Source organism: Botrytis sinoallii (genome assembly GCF_014898435.1).
Source record: "Botrytis sinoallii strain Bc 23 chromosome Unknown BSIN_004, whole genome shotgun sequence".
In the NCBI taxonomy this organism is placed as follows: domain Eukaryota; kingdom Fungi; phylum Ascomycota; class Leotiomycetes; order Helotiales; family Sclerotiniaceae; genus Botrytis; species Botrytis sinoallii.
The window spans coordinates 942,493-955,089 of NW_024066031.1; the positions used below are offsets into that span (position 1 = coordinate 942,493).

General features: G+C 42.3%; 3 protein-coding genes across 3 annotated transcripts; 1 reads left to right on the top strand and 2 right to left on the bottom strand.

Annotated features, from left to right (window-relative positions):
• Positions 1 to 2,698: 2,698 nt before the first annotated feature.
• On the bottom strand, positions 2,699 to 3,693 carry EAF02_002790 (uncharacterized protein; the record flags this gene model as incomplete). Its single annotated transcript, XM_038898838.1, has 3 exons — positions 2,699 to 2,987; positions 3,046 to 3,342; positions 3,434 to 3,693. 3 exons carry the CDS (start codon positions 3,691 to 3,693, stop codon positions 2,699 to 2,701), a joined length of 846 nt encoding a protein of 281 aa, XP_038761126.1.
• A 2,014-nt stretch (positions 3,694 to 5,707) lies between these two features.
• Positions 5,708 to 7,442, top strand: EAF02_002791 (uncharacterized protein; the record flags this gene model as incomplete). Its single annotated transcript, XM_038898839.1, has 3 exons — positions 5,708 to 6,098; positions 6,407 to 6,915; positions 6,981 to 7,442. The coding sequence occupies 3 exons, from the start codon at positions 5,708 to 5,710 to the stop codon at positions 7,440 to 7,442; spliced, it is 1,362 nt and encodes a 453-aa protein (XP_038761127.1).
• A 1,038-nt stretch (positions 7,443 to 8,480) lies between these two features.
• On the bottom strand, positions 8,481 to 10,407 carry EAF02_002792 (uncharacterized protein; the record flags this gene model as incomplete). Its single annotated transcript, XM_038898840.1, has 5 exons — positions 8,481 to 9,258; positions 9,336 to 9,352; positions 9,403 to 9,901; positions 9,955 to 10,230; positions 10,292 to 10,407. 5 exons carry the CDS (start codon positions 10,405 to 10,407, stop codon positions 8,481 to 8,483), a joined length of 1,686 nt encoding a protein of 561 aa, XP_038761128.1.
• Between the last annotated feature and the right edge of the window lie 2,190 nt (positions 10,408 to 12,597).

Consider the following 12,597-nt stretch of genomic DNA (forward strand, 5'->3'; position numbering starts at 1 on the left):
ACCGACCTACCTTCCTACTCCATAGCATCTGCGCTATAACCGTACAGCAAGAAACATCTATAAACTTCGAAAAGAAATCACATAGCTATCTTCCAAGACCCTTCAATCCAACACATTTGAGAGCGCGGCGTGGGGTAAGTCCACGATGATGATCATATCGGGGTTTTTGTCTCCTTGCATCCTTTCTACTTGAATAGTGACATCATATTGAACACGAACCACATGAATTCTTACGCTCTTGCTTTAGCACTGGTTATATTTCTGTGCACTAGCGATTATACTTATCCGTCTAGTTTTCTTTTTCACCTGACTTCTCCTCTTCCCCTTCTCTCTTCTCCCTTCCCCCTCCTCCCCCGCTTGTATTTCGGCTCGGATACATCCATTTCGTCCTTGGAACTTATATCACCTAGAGACATTGTACTAGCCTCCAAGAAGACCATGGAAAAAACATCGTCAACCTCATCATCATGATCTCTAACCCAAGCCCCCTCTTCATCTCCCAAAGTATTCATTCTCACACAAGTAAATTTCTCATTTCCATCATGAATCCAATTCTGCTTATCCATCCCCCTCATCCCCCTCTCTTCTTTTAATATATCATTATTTCCACTTTCACTTCCCCATCCATCTCTTCCATCGTTCTCACCTCATCCTCTTTCCTCTACTTTCCTTAAACCCTTGAGTTCCCGCTGTCCTGTCGGCTCTTTTCTAAACCCCACCGATTTCTTCCCATTCCCTAGATCTCCTCATTCCTACCTCCCTATTCCCCTCGCAAACAAAATCCCATACCTTGTCCCTCTGCCCTCTCTACCACTAAGACTCCGTCCCGAGCTGGATACATCATACGCATCATCTCAGCCAACCTCACAATTTCAGATACACCCTTGTACTAACCACAATGATTGCCTATTAACCATCAAATCTTCCATCCCTCATGACATGCAACACATCGAACAGAAATACACACCTAGATACATATACACCCACATTGATATCTGTCTCTCTCCCCAATCTATCCAACCCCGACACACTATATCAAATCATCAGCCTACTCCAACTCCGACCTTACGCTATTCTTCCTCCTCTTCACCTTTTATCATCTCCCATCTCCCATCTCACTCCTCAAACTCCTCATCATCCCCACAAATCAAATTCACACCCATGTTCATCAACAACCCTAACCTCATTCACAAATCTTCATTTCCATTCCCATCTCTGCTATCCATCACCATCACCATCAATCTATATTCCCTCATCTCCCAGCATAAAACATCATCCAAACAACTCTTACCATCCATCAAGACCTCGATTTCAAAACTCATACCATATTCCCATCACAAAACACCAACCAACCACAATAAATTTTCGAAATATAATCACCCATTCCACCCTCTTTCCTCCATTCTTCATTCTCCTACCTTTCTTCTTCTTTCCTTACATTTCACCACCACTTTATCTTCATCATCCCTTCCCAACCTCTCTCTAATTCATCTTCCTTTTCTCTCCATCTTCATTTCAATTGCTTACCTCTTTATTCTCTTTACCCTTTACTCTTTTCTCTTCTTACACTTCCTCATATTCCTCCTCATATTCCCTCCTCACACTCCCATAACTCCGTACTCCCCACAAAACAATCCTCCCCCTCCTCAATATTCATACCCACCTACCTACCTACCTACCTATCACCTACCTACCTATCCAGCATAACACATTACACATTACACATTACCTCGAAACACAATCAAAGTACCTACCTGAGCAATGGGTGATCATTGTACGTAGTGGGTCGAAATATTTCAAATCCACTCCTCCAATTGGCTTGTCAAGCTTACATAATCGAAATATGCCAGAATATTTCAGATCCATCGATTGTATTGGTCGGCCATGATCACTAGTCTGAAATATTTCAGATCCATCGTACCAATTGGCTCGCTAAACCTTAGCTCCCAAATATTTCGAAATATTTCAGATCCATCAATTACATTGGTCCGCCACATTCCTTAGTCTGAAATATTTCAGATTCATCAATTGTATTGGTCGGCCACGATCACTAGACTGAAATATTTCAGATCCATCAATCGTATTGGTCCGCCACAACTCTTAGTCTGAAATATTTCACACGCACCGAATCTATTGGTCAGATTATGTAATTGACATATCTCACATAGAGGTACTTACCTAAGGTTATTGGAATAATACCTCAACATGTCCTTATGTTCTTACACCATAACCATCACAGTTTCCATCATCCTCAAACTTTCACGATTCAATTCGCAATTACAATTCACATCCCTCAAAACCACCACAGTACGATCCTTTAAATATCGAATCAGAAATCTCATAACCTGAACATGGTAGGATACTACCTATCAAACTAGGTACCCAAATGGTATAAACATAGAAGAAAAAACAAGAACCCAGTATCTCAGTATCTCGTGAACATTAAAACACATTATACAAATTCCTTCTCATTCCCTTGGTATCTCAATCGACGGCCGCTTCCGTACCCATTCTTGTCCATGTTTCCTTCTCGCTGGTCCATTTTCTGGCCATCCCAAATCATGAAACAAATTCGTCCCGAAATTGTGGTCTTGTTTGCCCTCTCACATGATTGCCTATCGATTAGACAATCATAAAAAATCACCCCATCCCAATAAAATCAAATCACCAACTCCCAACCCAAAATCCACAACAATATTTACGCAAATCTCGGTGCCGAAGTAGCCCTCAAAGGTAATTGTCTATCCAAAGATTTGAAAGCCAAAGTTCTTGGTGTAAAAGGTTGTTTGGAAGGATCCATACTTTGTTGCAAATTCTGCATTTCCCATTGTCTCTCTGAATCCGGAGAATCTGTTGTCTTTACTCTCTTGCCCACTTTGGTAGACGTTTCGATATTATCTTCGAGATCGAGTGCATTGACTGAACGTTCGAGGCGTGAAGGAATTAGAGAGTGAATACCGAGAATTGTGTTTGCGAGAAAAACAACCCTGTTAATTTGTAAGTTTTGGATTCATAGATAATACAATTCGAAAACTAATGACATACATCATGAATACCGTAACAGCAAAACTTCCCTTTGCCATTTGACAATAATGTTCATTTCCACTAGGTGCAGCATATGAACAACTCTTCGCAATATACCAAGCCACATTACTTGGATGTTCTGGATCCGTATGATCTGGTCCGGCTTGTCCGTATATACTGACAATCCAACAGACTGTGAGAAGTCCATTTATAATAGTCGAGAGAAGAGGATACCAGATATGCATAATGAACATGACAACTTTGCAAAGTTGGATGAACATCGAAAGAACCGAGATTCCAATATTGAAATTTTGCAATCTGTATTTAAAAATTCCGATATCAGTTTAGATTCTCCTCAAGATACTCCTGTCATCTTAATACATCCTCCAACCAAAGAAATAAAACTCACGTCTGGCTCCAAACAAAAGCAATCTTTGGCAATGGACGATAATTCGCATAAGCATATAAAACCTCATCCGGACTACTATTAAATCCATTATCATAACCAATCTGCCACATTTTCGTTCGATACAAATCTGGATCTGCGATACCAAACATGATGAGTGCAGCGACGGTTCCCGCCAGTTCGATTACATTAAGCCAGATGATAACCTTGGGAAACTTCCATTTTCGCTTCATGATAGGTGAAGAAAGACATCCGAAAACCATGATGAATGTATTGAAGAATATCGCGGATGAATCGGGGGATAAGTCGTGCGATGATCGTAAGGCGAGAATAAGCTGGAGAGATAGAGATCTTTCGTTCAATGTTTGCGTAATGAGATATGAGTCAATCGCCAGCGATCAAATAATGTAATTTATATTATACACCGTCGATATCGAACAGACATCGAAATATCGAGAGATCAGAACGTCGTCTCTTCAAGTTCCAAGAGGATAGATAGAAATCTTCATTAACGAGCTTACGAACGGCTGGCCATCCATGATTTATTAATATAACGGAAAGGCACATTTTAGATGGATGGTGTACAAGGGAGGTGTGAAGGAGGGGTGAAAAGAATCCACCCTTCCAATGAGAAATCATCACCAAGAGCTGATTTAAGCGCTGAGCCTGCATGTCGATGTGAAAGGTTGAGTTCGGTATTGAGGGTAGAACCAATGAAAGTGCGGGGATGAAGCTTTTGGGGGGTGGAGAGTAAGAACTAGGGAGAATTAGGAAATGGTAAGAAAATGATATCGATGGCGCTTGGGGATGAGATGATTTGAGTGGTTACGGGTATTAATACCTGCGTGAATGGGAACTAAATACCCGGAGCTAATTGGAGTGCACGGCCGGGAAATCTTATCTTTAGAGTGATTTATTGAAAATATCACGACTGATCGAGAGCAATGCCGGATGCACTATAAGACTTTTGGAATTAGATTTCCGTTTTGGGGATTAGTTGTAATTGGTACATTTGATTGATATTTACTAGTTCAAGGAAAGGAAATAGTATATGGCGTCTATAATTCGTTTTAGAGTATCTAATAGCAAACTACAGTTCAACAATATAAGATTTTATTAGACCTCGGGAAGATATAGTAGTTAGTCACCACGTGACTCTCTTAGTCATATCTTAGTCATATACTGGAATAAAAGGTCTTCTCCCACGATATAGAATCTTTTATTTCATATACTTAGTAATATAGTTAATACTAGAGCTCTTCTACTATTAATTTTATATACTTTTAGATTGTGAATATCTAAAAGTGATTAAAAAATATTGAAAATAATTAAAATTTTTAATTAAATTCAATATCTCAAATAATTCGACTATTTCAATTAATTTTAAACCTCCAATCCCTCATATCATTAGATTACAGCCCAGATATTAGACACTCTTATCAAGTAACCTTACTCGAAAACTCTTCCCCATATATCATATCTAGCTAAAACCGACGAGTAGGTATCCAGCAGAGATATATCTAATCAACTCTTCCCAGATCCATAAACAAGACAAGCACATTGAAACACCAACCTAAAATCTCCGTGACTAGTTTTCTCATTCTCATTCTCTACCTGTCTATCCAAATTATAGATTATCGTACAGCATGGCGATTTAGCGAAGGGGAAGGTCTAGACTCGATCTTTAGAGTTATTTACATAGGTACGCAAAGTTATAGTGAAGATGCTCTCTCTGTCTTAAGGTTATTCTCTCTTTATATATTCTATCTATTTTATTTACTTTAGATACAAATCATCATCATCCTGTGAATACCCCATAAATTCAACACTCCTAACACTCTTAATATTCCATTAACCCCCAATTCTCATCTACTCTCATAAAATCCGAATATCACTAAACAAAATACACACAACAACAACAACAACAACAAACTCTAGTAAAATCCCCAACCCAGCCCTCTCAACCAAAGCCCCAAAAGTAGACCTCAACGTCTTTCATCAAAGATAGGATTACCAGTCCATCAGCGCGGCCTCGCCTCTGGAGTTTGGTCTCGAGTCCCAGCATCCAAACATATGACCTCTCGAAATGTTGGTTATTACTTTACCTTTCCACGAATCCAAATCCATATAAAAACAAACCCCCATTAAATCATCCTCCTCATCATCCTCCTCATCATCATCCTCCTCATCCCAACTCTCCCATTTTCTCTTTCCATCACACACACACACAGATATACACAAAACCCTCCATTCCCCATATATAGATCCCCAGCATTTATGCCCCCCGAAATCCACACCTGCACTCTCCACTACACCCAAACCCTCCATCAAAACCTCTCTCAGCCCTCCATCCGCAAACCCTGGTCCATCTACCTGCAAACACGCACGCACTGGCACACGATTGAATTCCACGAGCAAGCGATCCTCCAATCACGACTGTCCTCGCACAGCCACTCCCGCGCGAAATACTCCTCACGCGATGTCTATGATTTCCAGCTCCGGGAACTTGGTGCGCCGCCGAAGATCTGGAAACGCTGTCCCGATTCGGATACTGCGGAAGCCGAGGTGTCAAAGCTGGTGAAGGAATTTGGGGGTGGTGAGCGAAAGTATTGGGATGAGGAGATTGTTGCAGGAATTTGGGGAGAGAGTGAGGAGGGGGGAAATCCCGGTGGATGAGGTATGTTTTGCGTTGTTGTTTGATGTGATGTGATGTTTTGATGTAAACTATTCGACTTGAACTATCCCTTTGGGAAGATATGCACTCAAAGTTTCCTCACTCACCTACTAACATATACATTTATCAACAATAGTTATTTCTCCCACCTCTCTTCCTCCTCTGGCTCGAGAGTCTCAATCTCAAATCGCCCAAAACCAAGAAATCCATAAGCAAAAGCAACCCCAACCCCAACCCCAACCCACCAAATCCCCCCGAAACACCCCTTTCCTCCCATCCCAATTTCAAAATCCACCTCCAAGTCTCCCAAATCCAACCCGGCAGCTCCCAAGAATCCTGGATCTGGAACGAAACCCGCACCTTCCTAAAACTAACCCATCACTCCGGCCCCAACAAATCAGGTCTCTACCTAATCCCCAATCCCTATCCCTCCTCCTCCTCCTCCTCCTCCTCCCCCCAAGACCCCATCCTCTTCTCCTGGACCCACGGCTCCCTCACCACCAAAGACAACACTCTCTACGCCCGTGGCAAATGTCTCACTTTCTCCCCTCCTCCTCAGCACTCTTCTCCTCCTCCTCCCCCAGTACATTTCCACCCCCTCCCCAAAGGTTCCCTTACCCCAAGTCCCCACTTCGCCGCTAGCATCAATCGTTCGCACTTCTCAAAACACTGGGAAGAATACGAAGTCGACATCAACCAACCCGCCATCCCATGCATATGGTGGGAGAAAAACATCACCATCTTGGAAGATGGAGTGTTGTTGCGGGAATATGAGGATTTGTATGAGAGATCGAAGGAAAAGGGTGGTCCGGTAGGCTTTCCCCCTCTTTTCTTTCTTGCCTGCCCCTTCCCCTCGATTAACACCCATCACCCCAGCAATTCACCCCCTCCACTTTCCTCGCCCAAATCTTCCACACAATCAACACCAGCATCCCCCCTTCAAAAAAGCGAGGTGGCAAAACAAACCCCCCCAACGACGACAACCACTCCATCGACATCTCCGAGCTCTACGAGCGCGGCCGACAAGATCTCGAGCGCAGTAAACAAGATCTCGCGCGTTCAAAACGTCGCAAGTATTGTTTGAGAGAATTAGCATTATCCACCTCTTCCTCCTCCTCTTCCTTTTCCTCTTCCTCTCAACCCCCCAGATCGCAATCCCTCCCCGCAAGAACCAGAACCAGAACCAGAACCAAAACCAGAATCCCCCAAGATTCCATTCCTCCCAGTACTCACAGAGAAGAAGCAACCACGAAACCGAAAATGTTGAACTCCGCTCCCGATCGCAATCATGCGGTCCTTCCGAAGCGCGATCCACCTCCAAACCTACACGTGAATTAAAAAGAACCCTTTCACATTCCCACTCTCACTCTCACTCCCCCTCCCCCAACAATCTCCACCACAACCTCCATTCTCCTCGTACTCATTCCGTGCCTCCTCCCCCTCCCCCTCCACCCTCACGATCAAGCACTTATAGCTCCACCTCTAGCTCGAAGCCCAAACTCAAACCCAAGTCCACCCCTACCTCTGAACCTCAACCCCCTCGCGATCCTGCAAAAGCCCTTCGCAAGACGCGGGATTTATTTAAACCACTGTCGAATTTGTACGCGGACTAATCGAAGAATGCAAGAGGAAAAGTGGATGTAGAAAGAGACGGAAAAGCAAAGAGAGATCGTAAATGTAAATAAATAAGGGATTTGTATATCTAGATACTAATCATTAATTATTTATTCTCTTAAATAAAACATCTCTAATATAAGAGTTAATCCATTTTGATTTCTCATTCAAATCAATATGTACCTAGACACACATATAAGCAAGCACTAACAAATAAATACTATCATTTTGATTTTTGATATAAAAAGAATTATCATTTCATACTACACCACAAGTATCAAATCGTTTTCATAACGCGCACAAAGAACCCCCCATCCCATGCTAGATCAACCCATATCGATCCATTTCAGATAATATCTGATCCGGTTCAGTTAGCCAGCTAGTTCTTATCCGATATATCATATATATCGCCCTACATCGCTATTGGGCAATATATGCTCATTTGCATTGCATTTGGTATAAACCCCATCCCATCCCCATTCTTGAACATTCCCCAAATTTCGCCTGTGGTGGATACTGTAGACCCGTTCGTCCAGAAAGATCCCCAATCACAATTCCCAACCCAACCCCAAAGGCCAACCATATTTCATTTCCCACCCTACACCATACGCAATTCATACGCATTCCATAGGCAAACCATCCTACCATCCATCCATCCATTCCATTCCGTAAAACTCCAACAGCAATAAACTCCGTCGCTTAAAACATAATATAATACTGTACTTAAAATACCCAAAGCCTTGAATAGCTCTCGAAAATTCATTAATAACTCAAATCCACATCTCCTAATCCCGCAACGATTTTATCTTCCTCAGACATAGTACCCTCACTTCCTGTTGCACTTGCACTTGTACCCGTTCGTCTTCTCGGTTCTTCTTGATCAGCAAGTTGTAGTTGTAGTTGAATTCCACTTGCAGAGGCGCCTTCGTCTCGCATTTCTTGAAAACTCCAACTAGGTTCAAAGTTGTTACTATTCCAAGCATGATCGACTCGTTCATACAACTCATCAATCTGCTCCAGACTGATTTTGCTTGTTTCGTATACCATTCCCCATACGAATGCAAACGCGATTACACAAAAGCAAGCCCAAAGAAAGAATATCTTTGCTTGAAGATTTGCATAACCAGGTCCGCTGCTGGTCATATATGGAACGCTGTAAGCGATGGCGAAATTGAGAAGCCAATTCGAAGCGGTGGAGATCGACATGGACTTGGCTCGAACCTTCAGTGGGAAGATCTCTGATGTGACGACCCAAACGACAGGTCCCCAAGATGAAGCAAAAAAGAAGATGAATAGACAAACGAATACAATAATTACTAAATTCACTGCTCTCGCTTCTTCGTGTGCTGCGGTTCCAACCGAGGCAATCAAGAAATGACAAACTGCCATTCCTGCTGCACCTAGCATAAGAAGACGACGACGACCTAATGATTCGACTAGAAACATTCCAGGAATCGTTGAGACAGTATTGACTATATTTGAAATAAGTTGAATGACGTAAGGTGACGAAATTCCGACATTCTTGAAGAAAGTCGTACCACTAGAATAGCTGGTCAGTCACTGCATACTTCAAAGAAAGCATGCGATACTACAAAGAGTAACGTTAATAGTACTCACTAGTAGAAGATAAAGTTCTATTCAGAATATTAGTAATTTAATTAATCATTGAAAGGAATGTACTTACGCATCCAGTCAACTGCTGAAGCATTTGTAGAACGCAACCGGTTAGAAGTCGACGACCTAGATGCGGCGAACCTAGGAAGATATCTTTATATGATGAAGAACCTAAACTCAACTCATATTCATGGTTCGCTTCAATTTCCGCCAATTCTTCGATCAAAGCAGGATGCGTTATGTCAAGGCGACGAAGGCGACTTAAAGATGAAGCAGCTGCCTGATGTTGACCACGTTTGATGAGATATCGAGGTGTTTCGGGTAATAAAACAAGGCCAAGGAAGAGAATGCCTGCCCAAACGAATTGTATTGCAAGAGGAATTCGAAAAGCTTTTGGCCCATCAATACTTTGGGTAAATATGTTGACGACGGCGGCGAGAAGAAGTCCACAAGTGATGGCGAGTTGATATGTGCATACGAGAGTTCCGCGAATCCATTTCGGTGACATCTCTGATTGATACAAAGGAACGAGAACAGAGATAATTCCAACGCCTAGGCCCGCAAAGAATCTATCGAGTTGTCAGTCTTCTTTGTATTCTATATCCGAGATAATGCAACATACCTTCCAGCTATAAGCATCGGAATCTGCATTGCGGCAGTCTGAAGTGCCACCCCGATACAAAATATACCGACCGAAATGATGAGAGATATCCGTCGACCAATTCGATCACCCATCGGCGCAGCCAGTAATGCTCCGAAGAAGGTTCCGGCACTCAAGATTGCCACGACTTGAGCGGATTGACTCGGCGTTATGGATAATTCATTGTCGGAAGGATCAACGTAACCAGTTGAGAATTGTTCGCGAAAGGCACGCATTGCCATCACTCCCGATATTGTCCTTGAATCCCATCTATCAGCTTTCATCGAGTCTTGAATTGTTTTCCATGCCAGTTACTCACCCCGTATCATAACCAAACAAGAGACCTCCTGTCGCGACGAATAAACCTATCATGATAGCCGGCGCCGATGAGCCGGCGACGTTATCGGGCTTGTGCCAGGTCATGGCGATTATCATGGTGTAATAGAATTGGACGACCGGTTGGCGTGGTGAATGAATGAACGTTGGAGGATGTGAGGAAGGGATTGAAGCAAGTCGAGATCGTTAATGATCACCGGGTTTTCGTGGATAGAAATTGGCATGCCCATTGGACGATGAATAATCTCCTGCAAAAAGCAAAGGTGAGAAGCATTCCCTTGTCCAGTATAAATCAGCACGTGGTTGACGGATGGAGGATAGGAATTGAGAGGCAGCGGGCGCACGAGGTAGAGGACGGGAGGAGGGTGTGAATGGGTCGGGACGTCTCGTCTTGTCTTGTCTTGTCTTTGAAAGACTGCTGACAATGAATGAAGATGGATGTTCGACCTAGAATTTAGGGTGTGGGGAAAAGGGAATCGTCTTTTTCTTGGGGAAGTTATGGAAGGAATCGAATGACTGGAAAGACTGGATTGACTGGGATGACGGGGATGACGGGGATTATGATTTGATTTGGTTTGGTTTGGGGAGAAAGTGAACGGGGGGAGGGGGGAAGAAATGAGTGTGACCCCAGCCCAGCCTTTTACGGAAAGAAATAGCGCTTTTAGCTCTTTTGGCTCTTTTAGCTCTTTTTTTTCACCAGAGATGGGAAAGCTGAGTGAAGTGTGGTAGGTGGGTGGTGGTGGGTGGTGGGAGGTGATGCATGTACAGAGTGAGAGTAGTAGGAGGTGATGCATGTACAGAGTGAGTAGTAGGAGGTGATGCATGTACAGAGTGAGTAGGTAGTCAGTCTCGTAGTCACGGATCTGATGCTAAGTGCAAAAGAGTTTCCAAGTGTGTGCCACCCTAGAAAGAAATGGGTTACTCTCTTTGATTTTTTCCATCTTTTCTTTTCACCTGTCACAATTCAGGCTTCAAGATGATTTGAATTTTGAGTATACCTAGGTAATACATATATGTATCAATGTGGCGTAGAATTTAAGATCAAAGTTGTAGCTCTGATTCTGATTCTGATTCTGATTCAATTCCACTTCAAGTCAAAGATTGAAAGTTAAAGTGCGGAGAAAAGGGTCGCCGTTAGAAGAGTGAAGGGTGAAAGTGAAGCATGAAAATCGAGACAGTATACTCGTATTGTGAGTGTTATGAGTGAAGGTTTGATAAGAGAAGGAAAAAATGATCAAAGAAGAAATGAAACGGGACTAATACTAATACCGATGCGAATACTGACACTGACACTGACATTGATAGATACCTAGATAGTGATAATGATAATGATAATGATAGTGATAATGATAATGATAGTCGAGGTTATCGTGGAATTGATTTGGAACATCTCTCTGGCATAAATCGAATAAAGTATACTTATTATCGGGTATTACTATTAAAAGGAAAGGTAATGTAGTATTTACCTAGTATTTATCGAGTATCTACCTCGCATCTATTGAAAAGTTAAAGAATCCTTAGATATAACATAATATAATATCTACTACTACATATATTCCCTCTAGCTCTCAAGGAAGATCGGGACTCGGGACTCGGAACAGCAAGGTTTACCAAGTCCCTAGATATATTCGAGCGATTCGTGAGTACCTTACCTCGAGCTTACGCAGTATAAATTGTATAATCAACTACATACTCGTGCTGCCAGAAAGTATGCAACTCCGATGCTAGATGCACATACCACAAGATGGTAAACTACAAGAGGACTAACCTGGTTTTCACAGCGCCGGAGTTGCATACTTCTGGCCGCACGAGTACCTAGTAGTGACATTCAAAAAAAAATATAAGGAATTACGAACGATTGGTCCAAATTTGATGACTTGAATTTCCACGGCTGATTATGGCTTGTGAGTTGAATTCCTACTAAGTAGGTACTTTGTATATTCAATTCTTTCGCTTTCGCTAGATGTAAAAAAGCTTGTTGTTTCATTTCCCCTCACAATGTATTCATCCCTACTCTATCTGCACATAATACAATACATAAAAATGCAGAGTCATCAAACAATCATAATTCATCTACATACTAGATATATATATATACATCTTATAACCTATTCTCTCTTTCCTATTCCTCTCTTCTCCTCTCCACCAAAAAAGAAAACTCAATATACAATCAATCACTCATATTCCCATCACAACATTTACCACAACGCCGCCAATATTATCATTTCATCGGGGCTGATTTTCTAGGCTTTTATGAATGGCACAACGTATCTCATCTCATCTCATTCA